Source organism: Botryllus schlosseri, chromosome 7, assembly GCF_051294905.1.
Source record: "Botryllus schlosseri isolate E-star chromosome 7, Bs_hap1, whole genome shotgun sequence".
NCBI classification, from domain to species: domain Eukaryota; kingdom Metazoa; phylum Chordata; class Ascidiacea; order Stolidobranchia; family Styelidae; genus Botryllus; species Botryllus schlosseri.
In genome coordinates, this window is record NC_137242.1 from 21,761,314 (window position 1) to 21,789,067 (window position 27,754).

Sequence of the window (27,754 nt, forward strand, 5' to 3'; positions counted from 1 at the left end):
TTTATTATTTATGTCTCATGAACGTACTTTTGAAAGAAGTATTCAGATTTTGTACCACCAACCAGTCATTCCATGACAGGATTGTATTATTATCATTATTAGTATGCAAAAAATGTAGGCCTAGTAGTGGCGCTTATCTCCCGTAGGTGTCTGGTGCGCCACGGTCTGTAATTATTAGAGCCCAACCGATATTGGATTTTCGAGCCGATACCAATAAAACCGACATCTAACACCTTTACCGATAACACCGATATATTCAGCCGATATTCAAATAAGGTGGAATCCACCTCAAACTGCGCATTTTCAAAACTTCAGAGCATTTGTTACAACAGCTGTACTGCCATTGCCATACTCGAACATGAAATAAACCAGAAAGGCTGCATCTGGACACCTTGAAAGTGTAAGCTACATGAAGTACAGCAATATTTCCAGTGTAGCGGTCAAGGATTATAGTTTTCTGACTTCCTACCGCATGTTGTGACGTCTCGAAAATTGCCGGTATTTTTTCACCTCTAATGGCCGATAATTCTTTCAAATAGTGATATCGACTCGATATTATCGGCGAACCGATGATCGGTCGGGCTCTATTTATTTTACCTTCTGGTATAAGTTACTTTGAAATATAATCCATCCTCGGCTATATACGGATTAATACTTGAAGGAGTCTACGAGAAGATACCACGAATTCAGCCACATGGGTCTATAGTTCGAGCTGGCCCAAGAGGTTTTAAGTCGTGAATGGGATTTCATGATTACGGCAGGACTCAATGATAAAGGACCATTTAAAATCATATATTGCACAGTTTAACAGAAAATGGTCGACGGTTTCGGCGGTATTTTAATGAAGACAGAGCGGAGTATATGACCATACTATTTTAGGTGAATGGGCGGTAAGCCTACAGTGGCCGTAGCGCAGACGGAACATGATGACCTCAAATTCCGATATGCATGACGGAGTTTAGTTGACATGCAACTATGTAAATGATTATAATGCATCCCTTTATCTTTACATGCGTACAGTTCCTGCCAGAGAATTAGCGAATATTGACGGACAAGTGACTTCGTGTCTCCGATGGTCTCCTCAGGGATCTGACGATTGGGGGCAGACGAGACTGCTGATTTTGCTTTGCTGTCTATTATCTCGTCGCCGGGGATGCCTTTGTGACTGGCATCAAATTCATCTTTAAATATGTGACATGAGCAATATGTATGTTGTGCGCGCAACCAATTGCGTGGACTCCGCACAGGATCTAACAAGGAAGATACTGACTTCGCAAAAATCCGTATACTTTGTCCTGGTCCGGCACTCGGGCTAAAAATTCATTGAAAGTTCAATTTAAATGGACTTATTGTCACGGCTTGTGAAGACACAATCTCAGTAATATCACTCAAACTGTAAAGCGAGACGGTTCCATATGCACTCCATACCGATTGTGCATTCCAGGGTCGGGCAACATACGGCCCGCGAAGGGATTGTCAACCGCCAGCAGAGAGTTTCTGGTCTTATATGATAATGCAGCCATGGAAAGGTGGCCATGCAACTATAGTTCTGTTCGGGTCAACATACATTTGTGAGCAAATATTTTCGACCATGAAGATAAACAGACAAAGCTGAGTTCCAATCTAGCTGATTTTCACGTGCAGTCTTAGCCAAAGGTTTCTACGTCCGACATGCAACCAGAGTTCAAAGAACTTGTTGACAACATTGATCGTCCACGGATCTCATTGACTTCAACAGCAATTGAAGTATATTAGGTTCATAAATTCATTAAATATTATTTTGGGTTTCTATGCTTTCCATTTAAAATTGATATTATATGCGCTTTTCCAGGTGTATAAAATGTTGTATAGGTAAAACTTGTATAGGTGGATAAATACACGAATACTATATCGATATAGAATCCGGCCAGCCAAGTTCTTCATTTTCTCCTATCCGGTCCGCGAACAGGAGAATTTGCCCGCGCCTGGTGTATTCCGTATAATATTAATTGACCCGCGCTTATTTGCTTGATGGAATTTGTCGTAGTGAGCATTTTCCACTCTACATCAAGAACGTTGATAAATTAACTTAATCGAACGATCGCTCGATTTCAGCACTCGTATGATTAGAATTATCACTCGATTCAAATCGGAGTACTCGAATCGTCGTGTTTAGTCCTTGCTAGGGCTCGTGGTCAGTGGTTCCTGATGATTCAGGCATTACATGAGGTTGATTTCCAGGTGTCGAAAAATGTGATCGTATCATTTCTTGTTACCGTTGCCACTGGGGTCACGTAGATCGTGACGTAAACGTATCCTCAGCGTGTGTTGCAATTTGAACTTGGCCACCACGTCTATATAGTTGTCCGTTACGCAACGAGCCAATATCGACTGTTTATTGCAGAACATACGATCCAACAAGATGTATAGGACAAATATATTCAGTCGCCACACAAATCGATGATCAATAACATAATTATTTGGCTTAATAAAACTACATAAAGACACTTCGATAGTTGCTACAAGCACCATCCTTCTCCCTCGACACTGCACACTTCATTCATCAAAACATTCACCAGTAAGTTGACTGTACATCAAAAAAAATTCTGAAAATGAAATAAAATGAAGAAGAAATCATACGCCGTTGAGTAGCGAAGAGAACAAACCATTGTAATTGATAAGACCGTCTCCATCCATATCAGCTTCTCGAAAAGCTTCTTTTGCTTCTTTTGGCGTTACGATCCCCCCGATGGATTTCATGACTTCTTTCAGTTCAGCTGCAGATATGTAGCCGTCGCCGTTCTAGTATAAGCAACACGAATGCGTGTTTAATCCGGAAAGGTATGTATGTCGCAACAATGTTTGTGTTCCTATTTTTCAGATGATTCTACTCGAGGCTTTTAAAATTTTTCCCGATGTGACGTAGTCATGACGAGCACATAGAGTCACGAAGGGCAGTGGCAACACTCAGTTACGGTAGACCTATAGGTTATTTTACCACCGACATATGTGCAACTCACTCGCCGACCTCACTGGAGTTGCAGTGTATTGAAAAGCCAAGATTGAATGTGAGCTGCGATACAAGTCGGCAGCAAAGACCACGATTGGGACTCATGGGAGCGAGAGGGACTGACGTCTGAATGAGCGAAAGATTGAAGAAGTCGTCCAAAAGATTACCAAAGACAAAGTCATATGAAAATTACAAAAATTCGTGTTGTGGTGCACATAGCCTGAAGAAGTCGGGAAGAACCATTGTAAACTGACAATCAATAATAGTAATATTTCGCAACTCAGGTCGTCACCCTCGAATAAACGGTGCTTTTGCTTTCTGAGTAGAGCAAAAATCGCATCATTAGTAATCCTAAACCTTTCGACCCGAGCGCAAAACTTTATGAATCTGGACTTAAAGCTATTGATGCACTGATTCTGAAAATATAAATTAGAATTTGGTGATGGTACTGGAAATCAGACATGGGGTAATCGCGATTAGTAATCTTAATCGATTAAGACAATTCCAACTCAAAACGCGTCGCGGGCCAGTTTTCAAAATTTGAAGAGGCCGTGGGCTGCATGACTTATATATAGGCTATGCAGCTTAACAGCCATGTTTTAAGACCTTTACGCCAATAGGCTACAACGCTCTGCTCTCTGACATTGGCGACGGGGATGGTTACCACAAAAGAAATAATGTTTTATTGACCACAAAAGATGTAATATATTTTATTGAAGAAATACGAATGGAATAAAATATCATGATCATCAGTTCTAATTATATTTTGTACTATTAGCTGCGCACGATACCTGACAACACCTTTCAGCAACAAAAGCATGGGTGGCGAACCATTTTGCTATTCACGGTCGCATTTCGATAACTTAGCAGTGTTGGGATCAAGTCACTACCTTCGAGTCACGAGTCATTTCGAGTCATTGCACATTTTGACTCTAGTCAAGTCAAGCCAATTGATTTTCGAAGGTGACTCGAGTCAAGTCAAGTCACTCGATTTTTGGAGGTGACTCGAGTCAAGTCGAGTCAAGTCAAGTCAAGTCACGAGTCAAGTCACAATTCAAGTCAAGTTGCCTTTTCGATGTATGAGGCATTATTACGTCATTGCATTTTGCTAGCTCTCTGGAATACAGATTGCGTGGTCATTGATTCTGAAGCAATGATCGAATATAGAGTTCAAGATACACGCAAGAAGGCGCTGTATTGCTCACATGAACGTAGAACTGCTAAACTAAAAGTAATCGCATCGCCACAGTTTATAGTTACCAGCCAAAATAAAGAATAGAGAAACGAATTGATAAGATGCAATACATTACCCATTTACAAATTGATATGATACAAATCGAGCCTACGCCAATGGCTGAGGACTATATAAACTATATTCGAATTCAATTTCAATAAAACAAGAGGTTGGGTTCAGGTAAGAACAGAGAACAGAAATATACATTTTACTATTAAATTACTACACTATAATGGTTTACAATACCGTAAGGTGTAAGCTTCGATTACTTCGTTTGCGGTCAATTTATTTGTGAGAGATCCATGGAGGCTCAGGAAAACGCAAGATCAATGAATGATTGGTAACTCTCACGGGTTACACCACGTTTCGCGTACAATCCGACCATATGCAAGATACCGTGATTTTATCGACACCAATTACTTGATGACTTGAAATTGACTCGTGAAATTTGCTCCGAGTCACGAGTCAATCCACATTTTTTACACGCCGAGTCAAGTCAAGTCGAGTCATTTTAGCAAAGTGACTCGAGTCAAGTCAAGTCATACGAAAAAGGTGACTCGAGTGTGACTCGAGTCAAGTCATGACTCGAGTCATCCCAACACTGTACCTTAGTAGCCTGCAGCCGCATTCCATATGGCTCAGTTGTGATGAACTAACTGTAGGCCAAATACCCATGCCATACGCATGTCCAATGTCCATTGAGGGTGAACTCCTGACTAATCTGTTTACTCATATCGGCTTACTTTGCGCACGGAAATCGTGAATAGTTATGAATAGCCACAAGGATTCGTTTACTCTTCGCACGAAGCACAAAATTATTTACATATTCATGGGAGAATTTCGTCATTAATATCAATATAAATTCACATATTTTCATCATACGACCATTACAATATCCATAGTCGGGCGGAAATGACCGTATCGGCGATAAGGGTAAAATTTATTAATAAAAGCAAAACAAAACTATCAAATATTTATTCTTTCTCAGCCCATGTGACCAGATTCACCGGTTGAGTTGATGCAGAAGGTGTCTTCGAAAATGTCGGGATGTTATTAAGTCTGTGCTGCATCTTCGCGTGGACCGATTGTTATCATTCCCCTTTGTTGCATGCTGTTATTTCTTGACCTCCCACCATGGTTGGTAAAGTAGAAAGGAAATTTCAAAAATAATCCATACCTCTCATTAATTAGGGACTCAATTCGTAAATTCAATTTGCATATTGACGGCCACCAACACATCCTAATCGATATTAGTGATATTTGATATAGGGGGATATAGCTTGCTTTCAACAACAACAACAACAATAGCAATAACAGTAATATGCTAAAACTGAAATCAATTTCAGCATTTCAATATGCTTTACTAAGCTTTCTTCCAAAATTTCAAATCAGGTCGCTGGCTACGTGTTGGTGACCCCTGATTTAAAGTAAACGTAATAGCAATCGATTACCTTCAAAAGAATTCCGAAGTAATCGAAATCGTAATGGACCATTTCACATATCTGATCGCTTGTTTATGAGAGAACGAATACTTTTTATTTGTACGAGGACTATGACATCAACTGAACAGTGAACAGCAGTCATGAACAAGGAAGAGATAATATACCAGGCATGTAACAGCACAAATAATGGCCGCATTGCCGCTATGTTTTCTCAAGTTTTTGCTCTACAACATATTCCCAAAATATGGAAATTTTCACAAATTTACCAATATTGGTTTGCCATACCTTGTAGTGGTCGGAAAAATATGGCTTGCGAGCCATATATGGTTCTGCTAGGTATACGATATAGCTCTTTGCCAAATATCAATTTTTTACGGATTTGATCAATATTGCAGCAACTTGTTGGTAAATTTTGATCACGACCAAAATAATTATTCTCGTGGCAGTAGGAACATGACTGTAGGAGGTAAAGACAATATCGTCTTCAGGTTTACGGGCTCGGACCCCCTCTTTCTCCCTTCTGAAATTCTCAAATTTAAGTCTGTCGCGACGGCGACCGACATTACTTGCAAATTCGATGTACCCGACTCGAAATCTTTGATTGCACGATAAGTCGATTGATCAATGGGAATAACAGACTTTACGAAGCCCGCGAAATGAACTGCCACGGACGTTTCATGTCCATTCACAATTACAAACTCGTACTGCAGACAATGTCATAGCTATTAGGGATGGTGCGAACCTCTGAAAGATTCGGGTTCGTGTGAACGCCAACCTTATTGAAAGGTTCTGCGTGAATGCGAACGTGAACCTCGTGACGTCAAATGACGTCATTTTGCTATTTCCAACCCTACATTTCAGTGAAGTGATAGCCTATATTAATGTACACGAAACCTAGCGACGACTCGAGCCACATAAACCCACAATGCTGAAGTACATATTGACATCGCATATTGACGTCGCCAAATGTATGAACTGGGCCAATCAAATGATATAAAAATTCCATAAAATCACTCTCTTCCGTCGCTTTGCCAACAATTTCGACGAGTAGGCCCATTAATTGCTGGGGAATATACGCTTGCGCCATAACGGTCTTAGCCAGAACGGGCAATGTAGTCGTCGTCTGACCATTGCTACACTGATATTGAGCAGAGTGTAAAACGGGTTTCTATAATACTTGCTACCGATATTATACCCCATCAACAAGTTATACAGCAGTAGCCAAAACCCCAATCGAACGGATTTGGTTTTTATGATACAATAAACTTATGAAGTCAAGATTGACCCCTACCGCTGCCATATTTTTTACATCAGACAACGATATCAATTTCATTCATTGGTTGAATAAGCGCCATTCGTTGATTTCGCACTTGTGTTGTGTGATTGCGGGTCAAGCTCACAGCAATGAATCACTGAACATTCACAAACGGAAAGCTGGATATTTCGAGCAAACTTTTGTAACAAAGCAAGTAAAATGTTTGAGATTGTCAAGGTGCATGGTTGTTTAGTGTTGATTTTTTTTGGTTGCCAGAGCCATGCATAGAGTGGCCTGCAGTTGAAATGCAATAAATTTCATCCAAAGATGTTATAATGAACTCAAATGAAGTGAAAAGTGTAATGTATGAAAAAGGTTCACAGTCCAGAACCTACCAAGGTTCGTTTGTGAACGTGAACCTCACGTTCACACCATTCCTAATAGCTATCCACGTTTTTGATTGGTAAATAGCTTTGTAGTACCGGCGATGGAATGTAGGGGTGTAGCGCAACGTTATGTGTTACCACCGAATACTTTATGAATTGAGAATTCGATCAGCATTTATATTTTATAGGAATCAGTGCAAGAGTTTGATTCAATTAATATCAGATATATAAGAAATTTTAGGCTATTTGGGATGAATTGCGTTATCAATGGTGAGGCTTGGCACGTCTTTGCCTTGCCTCTCATTTCGCTCTAGATTTCCGAACAATAATTACGCAAATTGTGTTATTTTGGGAGACAAATGCTAAAAATCCTGTCATTCATGAACTTCGATAGAAAATACCGATTAAAATATAGCCAAATCCTGAAAAAATGGTAAATTTTTCCCACTTCGTGGTCGGTGGACTAAATAAATAAAAATTCAGCTTTCCGGCTAGGGTTACCACAGTTTGAACATCTGAAAAGAGGACACTTTTTCCAAAATTTTCAGACTTGCAATACTGGAGGGAAATCCTGAAATAATGGTAAGTTTTCCCACTTCGTGGTAGGTTGCGTAAAAAAATAAAAGGTCAGCTTTCCGGCTCAACTCCCAAAATGGCCCCGGAGGAGGGTTACTTGAGTTTTGATTTAATGTATATCAGTCGAATTTCGCCCTATATTTAACCAGAATTCGTAGTATACTGTTGATTTCTGGTTGCAAACGTTTCTGAAATTTGTTGTAAAACTCATCAGAGATTTACCTAAGCTAGATGGAAATCATGTACAAAGCGTTTAGAATTAGAATGATCAATCGTCAGAATTACGCAGACGTCCCTCGGTAACGCAGTCGTATTACGGTACCTAACTTTGATCATATGTAGCCTACCTAAATGCATACATTTGAAGTAGAGCGATTGGTTTATATTGCGGTCAGAGTATTTGTTAGCTCCAGTATCGTAATATTTGTCAGTTGTGCAGCCTGATTCTGGATGGAAGATATGGCTGAAGCAGTTTTAAGTGGCACTTATCACCTGTTAAGGTATTGTGTGCCACGGACGCAAAGTTTAGAAATATTCAGGAAAAAGGCACTCACCACAAAAACGGCACTCAGGTGTATCTTCCAATTAATAGAACAAACTCAATAACAGCGGGCGATATGGCTGGGTTAGACAACACTTCACGCAGAGTAAAATGAAGGTTTAGGCTAGCACAATCGTCGCAGAGAAATCTGTGATAAAGTGATATTCTGTACATTCAATAACGAAATGGTACACAGTTTCGGGTAAATGACAACGTTCACAAAAGGGCGAGAGAACGCAACCGATTTTGAACGGACTCTTCAGCTTGCAGTGTCCAGTGCGGAGCCGGAACATGATGGACTCGAAAAGACGATTTGAGAACATCGGTGCATGCGTGAGAGGATATACTGTATGCTGGCGTGCTGCCATAAAACAATGTCGCTGAGCACGTCGGAAGTATCTTTTGGAAGAATCTGCCATCAAGACTAAACAAAGCAGTGTACTACATTGTTGTGTTATACTCTAGAGCAGGGGGCACCAACCCGGTGCCCGCGGGCACCAGGTAGCCCGCGAGGACTCGATGAGTAGCCCGCGAGCCCATTCTAAAAATAGGTGGAATAGCAGCATTTACCAATATTCGTCAGATTATTACCAGTGAGCTTTAGATATATAGATTGATTGATTCAGCTATTCTTGTTTAAAACACACTAACATGTAACTTAAATATATAAACACTTTAAAATATATTCAATTACAATTAGTAATATATAGGTGTATGAGATAGAATCACCAGAAATTCAAGATACGGCGCACTGCCTATACAGACGACATGACGGAATGCCGTTCACGGTCTTCTTGAAATGGTGAGGGTTCCTTTACGATATAGCTCGACGACCAGAACAATGTCAAAGTAGTAAACAATATTACTATTTGGAGTCAGATAGCCGTGAAGTACTAGCAGATTTTCAATATCTGTATACCCATTGCGTATTGCATATTTTGGCACAGCTTGTTTCTGTTACACTCAACGCAGTTTAATATACCATGTTTCTAACTTTCTGTATTCGTTGCTGATGTCCGGTATAATGAAATCTTGTCATTTCTGGATGCTCAACAGTTGGGGATTGAAATTCTAACACTGCAAAATGACCCCCACCTCAGTCTGCAGCAAATGTTTCGTGCCTTGTTGATACGGAAAAGTACAGTGGTGTATGCGCAGCAGCTATGAAGGTTGCAACCGTCTATGGTTCAACTTATCGTTGTGAATCAGCCTTTTCGGACATGAACTTCATCAAAAACAAACACAAAACACGCTTAATTATTGCACATCTGGAACACTCGCTCAGAATTGCAGTGTTAAGTTAAATACCAGGGTACAGCGCACTAGTTGATATCATACAATGCCAGGCTTCCCACTGACTACTATAGAAACAGATAACATGATGTCCAGTCATGCCCAGTGCTATGAATATCAAAGCGGAAATTCAGTGTGGTGCGGGTAAACGACGGGAGTAAATAGTAGCCCGCCGCTTCAATGATCACGCAAAAGTAGCCCTCGGTTGGAAAAAGGTTGGTGACCCCTGCTCTAGAGACTATAATCTCTACCTGCAGTGAATATAGTTACACAATTCTGATTTTGTTACCACTATTTCACAACTGTGATTGAAGTGGATTTCTAAAATCAGACGGCATTCTCATAAATAGCTGGTGTCACATGTGCGTTATTGAGGGAACTAAGGGAAGTAATTATCAAAAAATATTAGAGCAGCTCAACCGCAGTGACAAGATCGGTTATATTATTTCTAGAGGTGGTCAGCATATAGTCATTAATTGTTCGTAACCGTGTAGAAGTAACGCCGCAATTTTTACTCAAGTACAAGTAGAACTAATGACTTCCAAGACATGTCCAAAGTACTTCAAGGGTAAATAGAAATGACTTTCTGAAAAGTAGTCTAGAAATTAATTACCCGAAGTAGATTTTATCACGGGTCGCTTAGTTTTAGAAAATAATGCCATGTGACAACTTTTAACATTGCACGCTGCTTCTTCTTGATCAACGCAAGAGTACTGGCACTACAAGTAGATGCGATTTTAAAAAGATAATTTAGTTTCCGTGGTACTGGGGCTATTTTGCAAAGTTGTTATGACAACCTCACGCTTAAAGGGGATGCAATCTTGCGCCAAAACTAATTTCTAGTTTACAAAATCCCAAGTCTGACAAGAAATTAGTGCATCAAAGTGTCAAGTAAAAGTTGGAGTAGCCTTAACACGTGATGACGCGAGTACTCAGCTGAAACAGTACTTCGATCGTTGCTTACCCCCTCTGTATATCGGTCCCACCAACTCAGAAACATCCGCTAGAGAATACGAGCTTTGTTTTTTTTCATTGACTTCGTAATGTTGTGAACTGATTATATTAATTGCTTGCATTGAATTTACAAATAAACACGGAAGGAAGTGGAATTTATTACTTTTTGTTGTACATTAAATATCCAGATCATATGAAGTAGTTGAAGAAAAATGCATGTCAACCTTATCAGGTTCAATCACTGTTTAGACTTTATGCCCATGTTTTGTCCTCTACATGCATAGCCACTTTTCTAGAAATATTCATTGCATCTACGGGGGTGCGATTATCTTGCTGTACTGCAGCTATCCCGCTGTGATCATTCGCCCATGATGTATTTTCCCGCTATATCTCGCATAAGAACACTACTTCTTGTGATGACCCAAGACTCGTAGGCCTATATAAGTGTCGGTAACACGTGCTGAGGGATTATTTTATTATATGACTCTATACGCAATTATTGCATTAACGTTTGAATGAACTGACTGCATTGAGTATATTTGTTGCGAAGAACTTCACCACAAAAGCAACAGGACTTTATCTTCCGATAAGTATTGAATATTTCTGAGCATCAAGATAGATTGGTTAGCTATACTCCTAATACAGATCAACCACTGATAATTAGCTCTAATTGCTGCAGTACTCAAAATGAAATACCATTTTCGAAGCGAACATCAGCTTCGGGAAAGAAGTTCAGGACTAGTCAGTGGTCAGATCATCTGCAGACATTTTCTGTTGGTATGAAACCACACTGCCTTTTATCGCATGACCGAATTCCATGCGATCATATTTTGTTCCAGGCTGAATTCTTGACTTGGGCTTCATCAATTTCGCAGTTGCGTATGTTCGGCTCTCTTGGGATAATCCATCAGATCATTGATTCGTTAACGTGTGGTAAAGCCATGTCTTGGAACCCAAGCTATTTGCAATGTACCAAACAGTAGAGTAATCCAATTCAGAGGTGATCAATCGAGTAATCCAGGCCCCGAGACGGTTTGTTGCATCATTACCTGAAGCTGATGCTCCTCTTTCTTCGGGCACTGCCACTTGGCAAGCTGGCATGATGACAGTATGATCAAGAATTTGTAATATGGGTATAGAGGTCTAAATATTTTGAATTGGTTAACTGAGAAGCCATAAATAGCAGTGTTTAATGTATATATATATATATACATATATTGTATGCAGCACATTGTAGCCTGTAGCAAATCTATATATTGCGATAGATATCAATTATCAAAATACTGCAATGATTACTAACTACCACTACAATATAACTATAATAAAGTATACTATCCACACCTAACTTAATGCTGCAATACATGCCACGCAGTCGATCGCCTGCAATGTCGAATTATGTATCATAAAATCATAGTTGACTACCAAATAACGGATACAATATCGATCATATTGACGCAAGGAGTTTACACTACATATTTCTTGAAGCAAAGACATTCAACACATTTGAATCCTCGTACATTTCCATGACACTATATTGAAACGTTTACAACCCGAAAAGGATAATATAGTATGTCCGAAATACTGCAACGTTACCCAGGAATTTCTGCGTTATATTGAAGATATCATTCTAAATCCTCACCACTTGAGGAGGGACATCTAGCACAGGTAAATCTCTGATGACTTCTGCGACAAATTTCAAAAACGTTTACAACCAGAAATCAACAGTACACTATGCGATATTTAACACTGAAGTAGGTGCGCGAGAAAGTAGCGTGCTAACCAATTTCTGGTTGCTGTGCACTACAAGTTACAGTACGTGATCGAAGTCCTGCAAGATAGCCTATTGAAGGTTTCACAATTTTCGTCCACTCATCCTGACGACAAATGACATACTGGCTTACTTGCCATACCCTGACCCAACGTCACTATGTATCATAGCTTGAAGTGGGTAGGCAAATATACTGCAATAGTGACAATGTCTAGCTCCCCCTACGCATGTGATCGTGGATTCTCAGACTTAAAAGCAGCATCCCGACGAACTTACGTTCTCGTAACTCAAATTTCGCATGCTTGAATAAGGCAACCAGCATGATTAGTACGAGTTTTTACTGAGAAAATGTGGGGCACACGACGAATCACTTGTAGTGAGTTCGAATTAGTGCTACGATTTCTATGGTGACGTAACAATTCATTGACATGTATGGCTCTTTGGGAGTTAAAATGAAAAAAGTCCAATAGTACTTTTCGGACAAAAAAGGTTCCCGACCCCATTTCTATTGCCTTCATATATAGGCTATCTTTTAAGATTAGTTTTAAGAAGCAAAATAAATGTAATCGTGAGTTATCGTGATTACTTCTCTAATCTAACTGTATTCGTAACCGACTACTTCCGGAGAATGGTATATTCCTAAAGTTAGTTTAAGCCAGGGTGTCAAACATACGCCCCGCGGGCCATTTCATCAGGCCCGCGGACCAAATCAGAGTTGACTCATATATATTTAAATTATTCATCACATTTGTGACAAATATTCGGAGTTTTTGTAGGAATTTCTTCCATTAAATAATCCCTCAAGACAGCAAAATGTAGTGTGTTTCCGTAGGCCACACTATTACCACTCGATTGTTTTTTTTAGTTACCATTGAATAAAAGTCAGTGACTTCATCACCCAATTTCAAGAAGGCATTAGGAGCACACTACGTCTAGAATTTTTTGGAAAAATGAAACAAAAAACGTAGTTATTCAGAGAAGCGAGAACGCCAATGCGAAACAATTATGAGCAGTTTACATGTAGAATATAGTGGTTTTAGAAAAATGTGGTGAAAATATCCGTGGTTGCTCTGCCGTGTCATTTCTTACTCATTAGGTGCCCGGCCTCCACACAAATCCGAATCGCCATTGTTCGCGAAAAGGGTTGTAGCAACTTGCTAGAATAAAACCTCTATCATCTGTGGTACTGTGCAATATACTATTACCAGTATATAGTTGATAATAAAATATTCAAGTGAAAAGATAAGGCATGACTTTGGAATCAGTTGACTGGTGCGGCCCGTGAGCGATTTAAAGGTTTGCATCCGGTCCGCGATGCAATTTGAGTTTGACACCCCTGGTTAAGGCCGTTTACATGCTTTATTCAGATATAGTGGTTCTAAATCTGAGCTTAGTTTGCCTTTATTCTAGGGTTCGCGAAGATGTTGAACGTAATCAGCTTCCAAAAATAGGCCGTGAATAAGTCTGGGCAAATGTGCGTACCTTTAATTAGTATACATCTTATCAAATTTTGAACTGGGCCACGGAACATTTTCAAATTGGAAATGGAGTTGCGACCATAAAAGGTATAGAAACCGCGGGATGTGCGGTGTCTGTATAGCTCAGTGGTGCGCAGTGCCCACCAGTATTAGGCTGATAAATACTCTTATCGGTGTGATACGAACACGACTTAACGATGTAAATTACGCTCCCTGCATTTTCGAAGTCATCATCATCAACTCTGATCATGTGGGCGGGGAGAGGATCAGAATTATATTTAGTAATATATGAAATAACCAATATTATTGACAGAATTCATTGAGATCACTTAACGACCAGATGCATAGAGAACCCAGATGTATATAGTAAGCCCCCATAAGTTGCATCGATTACTCTACGGCAGGGGTTCTCAACCCGCGGCCCACAGACGTATGTTTTGCGGCCCGCGACATCTTTCTTTATACGAAGATGAACGCAATTACTACAGGCACAGCATTGTTACATGTTAGTTTAGCTACTTACATCTCTTATCGCACCGTCTCTGTTTCGCTTTAAGACTCATTCTTTGATGTTGTCTATGTTTCTTGATATGCTCGAGTTCAGATTGTTATTGTTTTGAATCGGTATTCGTCCGTACTCTGGTTTAAGAGAATAACGCTGCGTAGTACGCTATTAAAGAGTGTTTCACTCACCGCGAATGGTTTGAACAGTATTACAAGAACAAGGAACGGGAAATTAAATGGCGAAAACTATGGTTGTAACTCTGCGTGGAACAATGAATTCGCTTTCTCAGACATAAATGGAAAACCGATGCGTCATATTTGTCGAAGAACAATTGTCGTAACGAAGCGTCGGAGGCTAAAATAAAATGATACCACGAAAGTTTCTTCTGGAGTTATACATATCACCCGATCTTAACAAAAAACGTTGTTAGCTAGGTGTCAAGCATTGTTGAAATTGCTGACGACGTTACAGACGCATTTGGTATACCGCTAAATCCAAGCAATCTGCTAGAGAAGGTGTGATTTCAACAAAACTTTTACATACTGTCCGAATATTAACTGTTTCCGGAACTTAGCAGCAAGAACACCTTCACCTTACAAATTTCGAAGCTACAGTTGTCTGATTCAACCCAAACCAGAAGAGTATAGCAGCCTTGTCAGTCGATCTTTTATCGCATGTTCTCATTGTTCTGGAACACGTTGCCGCGTAGCCAACTTTGGCCTAACATTGGACGAATCATTGCATAGCTAATTATCTGGGTGCATTTTTATCAACGTTGACATATTTGAAGAGCAATTGCTGGCCAGACAAACGTGGGAGGGGACCGGCGAAAAACACCAACTTGGCAAAGCTGACTTATGTAACTATTAGTGAAGGGCTTCAGCCATCAAAGGAAAGAAGAATTGGTTGGTGTGCTCAGAAATGGCCACGAAACGCCAGACTTCTTATATCACCGAGCGCTCAAAGTAATTATGGCCTCTGTAACGAAAAAGTTACCGTAATTTTATGCTTGCTCTCTCACGTATTGAAACAGAGAGCTCCGTTCTCTGGTGGAAGGGTTTGAAGGCGCATATACCGACTTGGCAATGAATGCAATGCAAGCTCCGGGAATGGATTTACTTGCGCCGTTGGAAAATACATATTCTCACAAAAACAGCAACTGCAAACTTACGTATGCTGTCCATTAACTAAGAATGCATAAAAAACGTACTAAATGCCTGTATACGACTGGTAAACACAGGCTGCACTAGCCTAAATTCAATAGAAGCCCACAAATAAATGGCAATAATGTTCTGCGGCCCGCAGCGCCTTTTGCTGTTAAAATGCGGCCCGTTATACATGGGAAGTTGAGAACCCCTGCTCTACGGTGTGCCCAAGATCAGTGTGTATTTGGGCGAGATGGGGTCGAAAATGTGGCTTCGGCCCTGGATACATCTTACAGCACGCAACCACATACTCCTGAATCGGATCGTGACCACGTCTAGTCGATAGACAAAGCGTTGCTGGTGTGACGCCATATTGATTGACAATGTGCTCATACATCATTTTGTAATCCGCTAGTGGGCGCTGGAGAGCGTCCGAAATTTGTGTCACAAAATATGATAACCCTAGCCTAAATGTCTTCTTTTTGAGTATTTGTCCTGTTTTGTGAGAATTTTGGTTAAATGTCCGTGGATATTGGAAGAGATTTAGGAGATCATCGGTCAAGTAACGGTGCTACGGGGTTTTCGGGACTTGAGCCAGAAAAACGACCTTTTTTTCTTTTATTTCAGTCAACCAACTACTAATCTCATGGAAATCCGGTAATTCGGGATTTGAGCCGAAAAGATGAATATAAATATGGTAACCCTATTATAGCAGCATCAGTAACCAACATATTGAATATATTTTTCGCAGTGAGAATAATATTCCCAGAGAAAATTATAAATTCATACATCACTGTTGAAGCGACTCTGAAAACACAATGTTATGATGTAATAAACCGCGATCAAATGTTCATTATCAATTTAACACTTCATGAATAGATTACAAATTGTGTGTTACGTAAAGGACACTCAGCAACATTTTTCATCCTTAACAACATATTAACCCACTATTGTGTTTCACCAATATGAGAAATGAATTATTGAGTTGGCCATGATTGATTAACAATTATACGTAGTCATGTTAAAACAGAGGCTCCGAAAGTTGTCGCCACCAATCCCTGGTGGCGTTCACGAGCGCGAAGGGGTGCTGACCATGAAATGAGGGATTGGGGAGCGCTGGCTTGAGAATCGGACGGCAGGGGGCGCTGCGAGCAAATGGGCGCGGTGTAGGCTTAGTAGGCAACTGGGCCAACTGCTGCCTAGTATTGAAACGATTGCTGAACAAAGCAACTAAATATGCCGTAAAAATGCAAAATCGATTTAGTCAGGGCAATTTAGGGTCGTCCGTCTCTTTAATCAGCTGTACCAGAAACCTCAATTGTTACTTGACAGCGATGATCCTGCCCATCAATGGACTAATTTAGCAGTCGGCAGAAATCCTAGAATGCGTGGTTGGGCGCTGTGAGAACTACGAAGAATTTGAGCAGTTACTGCTCACTGCAAGTCGTGATGGCATTTTAAGAGAAACTGTCTTGCGAGAATTTAATTTTTGCTTCAAACGATGGTGGATTTTCCACAGTGCTGCAACCTTGACCTTTGTCACGGCGTTCAGGCTGCGATTACGATATTCTCCGAAATTTATGAGTAGAATATATCCGTTCTTAGTAATGATGAAACCTCAGCAACGTGGAAATGCCACTGTCGGAGTTTCAGTGATATATCACCGAAATTTTGTGAGACGTGAACTGTTTCGCTTTACATCTTGCCTGAGCTAGCGGTTCAGTTCGAATACCCGATTTCGATGGAGAAGCATAAATCACGGAAAACTGCAGAAGGATATATTGATATGATTCCAGGATATATCATAATTGGAAATTTATTATTCAATCCATTCTGTTAAGCTTCCAAACATAAAATCATTGAGTAGCTGATTACATCGTGGAACAATTTTGAGTTCAAACCAAAGTTTCATAGCTTCAATCAATCGTTCTGGATACACGATTAAATCAAATAGAACAACTCTCAATGGAGTCGGGTTGACTGTTTCGTTGTTGTCCTGCCCCACATCCGATCATGTTTGATAGAACGTGTTTTCAGTGCAATGAAAAAGTTTCTGACTCACGGCAGAAACTGTCTTGACAATATACCGGACGTGGAGACTGGATACTTTAGAATGGGATTGTTTTTATCAAAACTCAAACCCAATATGACGAGGATGATGGCAATAATACAAAAGCATCGTCCGTATCATTATTAGCTGTAATAAATGCAGAACAACTTTAGTTTTAATATTTAGGCGTGGTGTGGGGGTGTCGGGTGCGCTGGCGCATTATTCGTTGTCCAGTGTGCGGTAGCTCAAAAACGTTTGGGAAACACTGGGTTGAAATATATCACAAATTCGACGGTTACTAGGGCCGTAGCTCCCGCACCCCTAACTCCCCAAGAAGATGTACGAGGTCGATAAGGGCCGAAAATTATTTCGCAAATCAACATATATTAGTGAGTATTTTTCAAGAGATATCATACAGCCTACACCAGCGCCTTCAGCTATACCAGTAAAACTGATAAAGTGTAATGAGAGCGGATGAAACTAGCAATATAAGCAATCAACAATATTATTTACCAAATTCAAATTTTCCCGGGCATTGTGCAACTACGTGCAAAAATTCCATATTACAGTAAAGCGTGTTTTTTTAGGTATAGTAGTAAAAAGGCGGCCCGGCGTAAAGGGGGATATGGGGGAATCCTACAGGACGTTTGCCTTATCAATCTATGGAGGGCCCAACACCAACGTGTTGTGGCGGACTGACGAAGTACTGTTTCCGCCCTGGTGGCGACAAACACATTTCGCGATCAAACTGACCTTATCGAAATTCCCGAATGCTTTTTTGACTTCGTCCTCCAAGCCTGCATCTTTCATCTTTATTGCCAGCGTTGTAAGGAATTCTGGGCAAGCTACAACACGGATGATGATTATGATCGGATCCGGATTATGACTGCTATGGGGTAAAGAGCGATAAGTACACTTCACAGCTATTTTTCATAGAAAATAACAGCTGACAAAGAGTTTTCAGAGACGATCTGCTGCCTCTGTAGTCGTAATTTTATATGCTGGCATCATCCTGTTTTGTGAAGCGGTCATCATGATTCCGCATCCTGGTATAGGACTCTTGAATGCGAAGTAAACCGCATTAATAACCATACGTAGTGAATAATTCGAACTACTAGTTTATTTCAAACTGAAGTCGCCAATATTAAATGCACGACAGCGTATTTCTAACCAACATATATATACAATTATACATGTAGTAATATGATGTTACATTCAACGAAGTCATTTTGTTGCTGTTTATCATTAGCCTACAGTTAATATGGCGGTTGCATGATGATTGAGCTATATTTGAACTGAAACTGGGGGTCAGCAGGGATCCGTGACGGTACAAAAGTTGTCCGCGAACACAAAAAGGTTGCGAGCCACTGTTCTAAGGCATCGAACCCTGCTGGTCAGAGTAATCAACGTATTTGCGACAAAACAAAAACGTTTCTTACCTTTAGTATTTGGTGGTTCGTGGATAAATCCAGTAGCGTCAGTCCATATATTACTTGGGCTGGCGCTTTCTTGTAAATGGCCGGATCGGTCTACGATCAAATTTTTATCATTCGCTACCGGAGTGTTGTTGTACGGAGTATGTTCGCCGATTTTTATTGTAATGAAAACAAGTCCATCACAACCTTGTATCGGAAAGGCGTAATATGATCCAGGTCTGATGGTCGTCAATCCCGGTTCATGCGTGACATAATCCCTCATCTCACCTGAACAAAGGCGTCGATGTGTATGATGTGGTAGATTTATAATTTCGTGACTCAGCGAAAATTTTGGGTTCCCGAAGGCTTGTAGATGCGCGAAACTTCCTAGGTCTATGAAGGTTATAAAAAACTCAAGTGGATTACCAAAAATATCTGGGAAGTGGCGAGATATTGTAGTGGCATAATCCACAGCTGCAACACCAATTGGTCGCGGGTTCGAGTCCGACCGAGGTTGACTCCAGAATTCCTACCTAAGTGTTGGAGGTTTATCTAGGCTCCTCCTTGCCATCTCATCCGTGTAAACGGAGTCTTATAAAAGCCTAGAAGTTGGCCGTGCTACAAGTCGGCATCTATGGAATAAAAATGAAGAAAATTGGCCTGGTGTAATGACCATAGTAGTCGACAAACAGGGCGGGCGGCATTACCAAACAATGCGGTAAATCAGAATCGCCGCCTGTCGAATGCGATGACCGCATAGTGTCAAAATTGTTGCTTCAAAACATATTGCGGCCAGCTCAGGCAAGAGCGCTTTGAACTCACGTATACTCTCGTAATTCCAGATGCAACACAACGTTGCGCAATAAACGCGCTAGTTTGTGATTTCGCCATGTCGGCAATCACGGTAAAAGAAGACATCGAATGAGGGCTTATAATTCTGTGTGGTCAGCAGCAACGATTTACTGAAGGGGAATTCGAAATACACAAATTGTTTGTGGTTTTGCTCTGAAGAGATAAAAATTACAGGCGTACGGCGTACCTAATTTGCCTGCTTTAATAATACCGAATTTCGCGGATAGTTAGGCCTACGTTTGTGGCGCGGACCGAGCACGTTTTCTCTCAATTCTTATGTTCTGCGGTAAGTCAGTTTGATCGGTAGAAATGCTCTCGAATACATCGTTATAGAGCAGTGGTCCCAAAACTTGTTCTACCGAAGAACCATATTGGCCCAAGATTTTCAATTGTAACTTCCAAAGAGCCATACATGTCATTCAACTGTTGCGTCACAATGGAACATCCGCGACGTATTGGTAACACTAATATATGGGATTCTTTGTGTGCGCCATATTTTTCTTCCCACATGGGTAGGTGGACTCGAACATGGTCACTACACAGTGATACCCATCGTGTGATACGCCGGTGACGTGGGGTTAGGTGAGGCAAGCAGAGGTGTTCAAAGTAGTCAAGAAAGCTACTCAAGTAGAAGTAGAAGTAGCGACGACAAAATCTACTCAATTACAAGTAGAATAACCTCTTCCATAAGCCACCTAATACTACTTGAAGTAGAATTTACCGACCTTAAATCTACTCAAGTAAGTAAGTAGTTTTGAAAACAGTCTTAATTCGTTCGCATGGACTGTATGCTGCAAATTTAGCTCTGCAGAAGGTGCAGAGAGCTTGATTCGTATTGATGCATCCGAGGAGATGAGATGCAAATCATAGCATTGATATGAAAATGCGATACTAACCCTCTGTTTACTAGAAGACCGCGTTTTTGGGGATATCATGGCATGGCGGCCTACCTCATATTATGAGGCCCCAAGTTAAGGCGAAGAGAAATACGGAGAAGTTATATCGGATACGATTTCAATACTTTGCGCGATTAGTATACGTTAATAACAAATATTATGGATCGTAAAATTTATAATTAGTGTAGCTTTATTTTCGGAAGATAGAAGCATTACTACACTTGCTTTTATGTTTCAACATGTAGACCTGTGTTCTGTAGACAAAAGAACTGAAAGTAACTAGAACTCAAAGTATGATACTCAGAATTAAAAGTAAAATACAAATACCACTTTTAAAAAGCGGAATATATATTTCATGTCTTTTGTCCATAAAGCTTCAAAGGTGATCTGCTAAAGCTAGTGTAACGTTAAAAAAAGATACATTTTCCAGATTAGCAGGACACGTCATGTGCTACTAGATTACGATATGATAGGTAATTGCTAGATTGCGAAACGGTAGTTTCAAACGTTATGGTGGGCCAGATATACTGTGATGAAATATTAGATATGGGCGACAATGCGGTGTGAGCGGAACCAAGCAATCCAGTACCTAAATTATATTCACTGATACTCTCGTGAAAACATATGTGTCCCGCCATAACTACTGTGCGCGAAGCCCAACAAAATTTCTGGTCTTTACTTGACTTTCATGAATATTAAATGTTGGTACTGCGTGAAAACAGCCCCGAAATTCCTCAGGCTATCTTTAGTATTGGGCGAATAAACTACTTCTACTTGACACACTGAAAATAGCGAAAAGTAAGTAAGTAGATCACAAAATATTACCAAGTAGAAGTAGAAGTAGAGAAAATCAAATCTACTTGAGTAAGTACCAGAAGTAGAGGAAAACTACTTGAGTACTTCAAAAAAGTAGAAGTACTTCGTTACGGACCACCTCTGGAGGCAAGTGAGGCAGTACCTCAAATGTCGTCAGGGATGAGTGAAGGAAAATTGAGAAGTTTTCAATGGTTATTGGTACCTTACATCGATCTTAATTAATGGGTAGATTTTGAACAATATTATTCCCAAAATAACGGAATTCCTATATTTATTTTTCAAAAATAAAGAGTGAGAGGAGAGGTTTGGTTCAGATGAGGCACAGACAGGACAAGCCTCACCTGTGACAGCGCAACTCATCGTAAATAACTTAGAATTTATAACCGCTGATTATAATCAAATGTAATTGTCGCGCTGATTCTGGAAATCTAAGTATTGATCGACTTCTAAAATATTCAGCGTAACTCAACGTTGCGTTACAAACGTACATTTTTATGGCGGTGCCAGAAAGCTGCTAACCAATCAAGCAAATGGAATATGACGTTATTTTCAATTTGAATTTGTAATAGTGAATGTCACTCCCGTGGCATTTTATTTCTCAATGTGCATGAGAAAGACAATGTGTATTTTAAAACGACATTGTTCCACAACTGTCGCCATATTTGCTATTCCCTTTCGTCAACCAAGGTATCGTACAATCCAAGATTTCTAGGCGTGCGATGGTGGGTAGATCGAATTCGCGAGTGGTGTTAGCCGCCGATGCGACAGCAACTTAAATTTGGGGTTTTTGAAAAGAGGGCGGCACGAGCCCCTAGCCCTGGACTCCCCACATCCTTGACCTGTCAAATACATGTTCATGGTGACACGAGAATAAATATTCTCGTCGTCACGAACATTTACCAACAATTTGCTGCAATATTGATTAATTAGGTGCAAAATAAAAAATTTCTCAAATAGCAATATCTTATACGCAGAAGGTTCCTTACCGGTACTTTTTCGTTGTTGCAACGGCAATGATTGTCAACTGAAATCATTCCGATATGGAATTGAGTTATGGGCTTCGCAATCACTCATATGCCCTAATTTCCACAATTAATTGCTCTTCCATCTTCCTTCAGGTCGCAGCTTCGTAGCAATACAACTTTCTCGCGCGCATTTATCGACTATTCCGCACCATTGTCTCGGACCGCGTGGTGGCGCCAGTGCTAGCGATCCCTGTCGCGGCATCAGTGAAAACGCAAGGCTCGTTCTCGCTACGGCTTGGCCGACTCACTCGCTCCCCGTTTGTTTGTTTGTTTAGGGGTATTCATGGTGTTTGTCGACTACTATGGTCATTTACACCAGGCCGATATTCTTCTTATTTTCCGTAACTGCCGACTTATAGCACGGCCCACCGCTAGGCTTTTGTAAGACACCGCTGACGCGGATGAGGTGGCGAGGAGGAGCCTAGGTAAACCTCCAACACTTGGGTATCGGAATTCAGAAGTCGACCTCGGTCGGACTCGAACCCGCACCTATTGGTGTTGCAGCCGCGGATTATACCACTGCGCTATCTCGCCACTCACTCGCTCCCCGTGAAAACAAGGCCTTATAGGCAGGGCAGGGCATGGTATGGTATGGTATGGTATGGAAGTATGGTATGGTATGGATCGATATTTTGGTATGGAATATGGGACAATGCAAGTATGGTATGGAATGGAAGATTTTAATCTATGGTATGGAACGACATTTCCATACTTCCATACTTTGGTATTTTATACATTTTATCGTGATCTTCATGAAGCGTACGATGTTCGCTGTTCAGGGTTCACGGATTACGATCGCTTTTGTTACGTGTGAACGTGAACTATTGAACTATAGAATGTAAACGTTTACATTCTATAATTGAACGCTGTGTAGGATCAAATATACACGCTTGTGTAACGGAGCACTTGGAATGGCATGATTTTGTTATGTAATAATGACAACAGTAATGTTGATCCGATATTCCATTGAGTCTAGACATGACGTCTCCGAGCATATAGTCTATCATGTGACGCAATAATTGGTAATGTTGGCTACTCCAACTACCTAATTCCTTGAGTGACGAGAGCTTACAAGCAATCATGATGCAACTTACTTAATGCTCAATGTGATTGATAATTAAATTTCTTCTGAAACATTATCCGCACATTTATACTATTTACATACCGAGATATCTCATCGGTCATATTTTAAACGCTCTCGCATTAGGATTATAGATCAGGGAGTGGGGTACGCCACACTAAAACCCCAACCAAATACTGTATTAATAATCTCGCAGATCGCTGCAGTATTGATCGCCTGCAGCTGGGATATTTTATGGGTGCGTCTATATTATAAATTATTTTGCGAGTATTTACTTCAAACTTGCATGTGCCTCATGCCAATGTACCGGAAATGTGATGACATTCCTATGGAGCAGGGGCGGGCAGGATTGCTGAATGGATAAATTATTCGCCCATATATACAAGGAATAAATCGTATTTATTGAATGTATTTTATCGACAGCAATGTCACTTCAAAGCTATTTCTCGCCGATAATGAAAATACAATGTAGATTTGAGAACAGCATTGTCATACAGGCCCCGCCATGTCTGCTTCTCTCTGATCCACTAACACGCAGTGCAATTCTTAATTAAGATTTCAAAGCGTTTGATCAGCCCCTTTACCTTTACCCAAAATTTACCAAGATATCAATTCATTAGGATTGTGTACATCGTAAATGCCGATAATGCAAGTCTTCTCGCTTCGAAGAACTTACGCGTAAGCACCACTATCGCACGCGGCGCAGTGCGCAAACCTATGTAATAACATGCGGTCACTAATATTTGACGTTTAGGCAAGTAGTGGGGAATCTCGGCAGACTGGGGCCGCGGGCCACATTATCATGTAAGACGGGAAACTGTCCGCGGGCCGGACAAAATCTCGTTGCGGGCCGTATGTTGCCAGTCCCTTTTATGGACGGTCCTAGATAACAATTTGCTGACTATCTCAATTTGCTCGCGGAAGCTGTAGAGTAGAGGTACACGGCACCTCACCAATGTGAACTAAACCTCACCAAAACAGACTCTTTGAAACTTTTACCAGGAGTTAGATTCGCATCATGGCTAGTTTAAACAATAATGACATTCGAAATATCAATAATATAGGTGCTAGAAAACGTACTATAATTATGATATTGAAGTATTTGAAAGTATGGAATATGTATCAAGTATGGTATGGAACAATGTGGGTATGGTATGGAAAATTGCAAGTATGGTATGGAGAGAGCAAGGCAAGTATGGAGTATGGAAAATTCTCGTTCCATACCATACCATACCATGCCCTGCTTATAGGTTCCCGACCACTGTTATAGAGGGTTTTGTAACCGCGATTGTGCACTTCTCTCGAATTGAGACGGCAATTGTTGATCTCGCAGTGAGGTAGTTGTTTTGTAATGCCACCACAGGATATCGCAGCACTTAGTCGGTTTTCACACTCATGAGTCATGACGCCTCATCATTCTGCTCTGTTCACGATCATATCATAATGCTGCTACCAATCTGCACTGATTTGATAGCACTATTCTGCGTCCCATCATTAACAATCTATTTAGCCTGTGCGGTATTGATTACCGTTTTAGCGCTTGACAAATTGATTCGAGAAGGCCTACTCGAGTCTTTACAGTATTGAAATCATACGCTCATTCCCGCTTAAAGCTAATTTATCAACGAAAACTGTAGTCTGGACACTTTATTCCACTATGGAAGACCGTAAACGTAAACCTCGATTGGCCGTATTTCACCATTCAAACACTTAGTATAAGGTTAAGAACGTCATTGTAAATTAAATATTACTGAAAACATGATCAACTCGCAGCATCGTCACAAAGTACAATGAAATCAATGTGGTCTAAAATTATCAAAGTATCTTTAATATAATGGAGAACAGCAGGCATTGTATTCTTTGTGGGCGCCTAAAAGGTACATATATATTTCAACTTTGACATCTTACATACAGTTATTACGTCATAACGAAAGATGCTGGGACACTACACTCATAATCGAATCACCCGCTTCTATTACTGATCCGTGCCTTTACGAGGCTATAGGGATTAAGAATATTTTGTTACAAACGAATTTTTCGTACCGACTCACAGGTATACTAATAGAACGCCGGATAACTTGTTATTGATCTCGCAATACGTAGAAATAAGTCGAAAAATGCAATGTCGTAAACAACTTCAATATAACACAGCAGCGACAATAATATGCTCTAGTCCAGTGGTGTTCTGCCTTTTTGTCTTTGAGAACCCCCTTTCCGCCGTCGTGAGACCCCGCGGACCCTCAAGTTTTAGTTCAAATTTAGCTCAATTGTCGTGCTACCGCATATGTCTTGCGCAACTATTAACTGTGGGATAGTGATAAACATCAATATAATGACTCCTTTCGAAAATAACATCATGATATCAATACAGAAATTGGGAAGTTTTCTATTATTTCAAAAGGAATTCTGTTGCTGCATTTTTGAAATACGCAGTCGAATCTTGAATTTCCACGCCATTGATTTCACGAAAATCCATTTCCACTAAGAGAGGTGGCGGTGAATGTAATAATGACGCATAACTCGTAGTAATAACGCGTATTCTTTTGGTATGATCGCAACAATACGGTACCAGAATTGAGACACTGATTTTAGTGAACATATAACGTCCAGCCTATTTTATTATTATTGTTGTTGATGAAAAGTGGAGTGACGCTTTTCGCGTGTGAGACCAGGTGCGTCACGGACTACAATGTGCGGGTGGTGTACCAATTTTATTACAAAAGTAGTCTCGGGCAGCGCAACTATTAATACATTTTTTGGGTAAGATCCGAATAGCAAATATATACGATTAAACATGACGAATTCTTCAACATGGGACAAAATTTCGGCGACGATCAGTAACTTGCCTGTGTTGAGACGATTTTGAGCTCACGCGCCCTGTCGAATGAATAAATTGTATTGAACTGAATTCGGGGGGTTCGCGAGGAAAGAAAAGTTGTGGGTCATTTCATATAGGTATAAATGCGGAAAATATACTCACGATCTTCAAACGTCAGGTTTGCAGCAACTCCCGTCTTCATGCTGGCTCTTTTCCCTGCACTACGCATTAAAACCTGGTTGCCTTTGACACATGCCATGATATCGGCATGATAACCATTTGCTATAATCGTTCTCTTTTTAGTTTGTTCTTGGCCTGTCATATCAAAATTAGATATAACGTTATGCCAGCGCCATGTAAGGTACTGTTATGTTCATGAATAGATATAGATTGACTGTGAACTTACCCATGATTATATTCCCGTTGAGAGTTTCTTGTCTTCAAATGCAACGAAATGGCAAGGTGTCGAAATAATAACTTGCAAAAAGTTGCATATATGTTAGGAAGTTTTATCTGTAGATAGCAATACGAATCGACAGCACGTGGAAATGTGGCCTGGGTATTAAACGTCAAATACGGAAAATCACATCAAGTGGAATGCGATGAATATGAAGAGGGGGATATGTTACACCACCACGTACACTGAAAAAAATCTGGTAGATTTACTGGGAAATCTCTGTAAATTTTGCAACGAATTACCAGTCGCAGCCAATAACTGTGTGTAGCTTGTAATTCTACATTTTGATATGTAATATTACCTTAATTTAGCTGTAAAGTCAAGTTACCATAATTTCTTCGCAAAATTACTGGCAGTTACTCGTTCCTGCAGTTTATCAGGCTATTGGCAAAATTGATTAGCTTGAAAATCGCTGCGGCCAATGTTATACGTGGAACTGAATGTTACTGATATCATTTTTGTGGTGAATTGACCTGATTCAACCACGTTCGCGAGACTGGGGTCTATCATACGGAAATAGTTGGCCCTATTACTAATTTCAGTAAAGTACATACTAGAGCAGTGGTTCCCAACCTTTTTCGTCTCGTGCCTCCCTTGGCCGGAATTTAAGCCAAAATTCCCCCCTTAGGATAAATCTGCCCGATGATTCAAAAAAAGGTCATTTTTACCGCGCTAACACCTGTTGAGAGAATAAGACGGGCGGTACCGAGTGTTTGTTTCCAGCAGTGCTGTAATAACACTTTGTAGACCTCCAAAAACAATGGTCTTGGTCCCAATC

General features: G+C 40.4%; 1 protein-coding gene across 1 annotated transcript; it reads right to left on the reverse strand.

The window, feature by feature from the left end:
* Nucleotides 1–2,332: 2,332 nt before the first annotated feature.
* LOC145442895 (uncharacterized) lies at nucleotides 2,333–27,153 on the reverse strand. The gene is made up of 6 exons (XM_080320934.1): nucleotides 26,926–27,153; nucleotides 26,682–26,834; nucleotides 19,056–19,319; nucleotides 18,370–18,461; nucleotides 2,646–2,781; nucleotides 2,333–2,585 (listed from the first exon to the last, which is right to left on the reverse strand). Exons 1-6 carry the CDS (start codon nucleotides 26,927–26,929, stop codon nucleotides 2,536–2,538), a joined length of 699 nt encoding a protein of 232 aa, XP_080177060.1. The 5' UTR covers nucleotides 26,930–27,153; the 3' UTR covers nucleotides 2,333–2,535.
* Nucleotides 27,154–27,754: the final 601 nt, after the last annotated feature.

What these genes read in the sequence shown, in the direction of transcription:
- LOC145442895 (XM_080320934.1), bottom strand. An exon ending in AAACCTGACGTTTGAAGATC is followed by an intron (nt 19,320 to 26,681) that starts GTGAGTATATTT and finishes GCCTTTGTTCAG; the next exon opens with GTGAGATGAGGGATTATGTC. An exon ending in CGGTCTTATCAATTACAATG is followed by an intron (nt 2,586 to 2,645) that starts GTTTGTTCTCTT and finishes TTTCATTTTCAG; the next exon opens with AATTTTTTTTGATGTACAGT.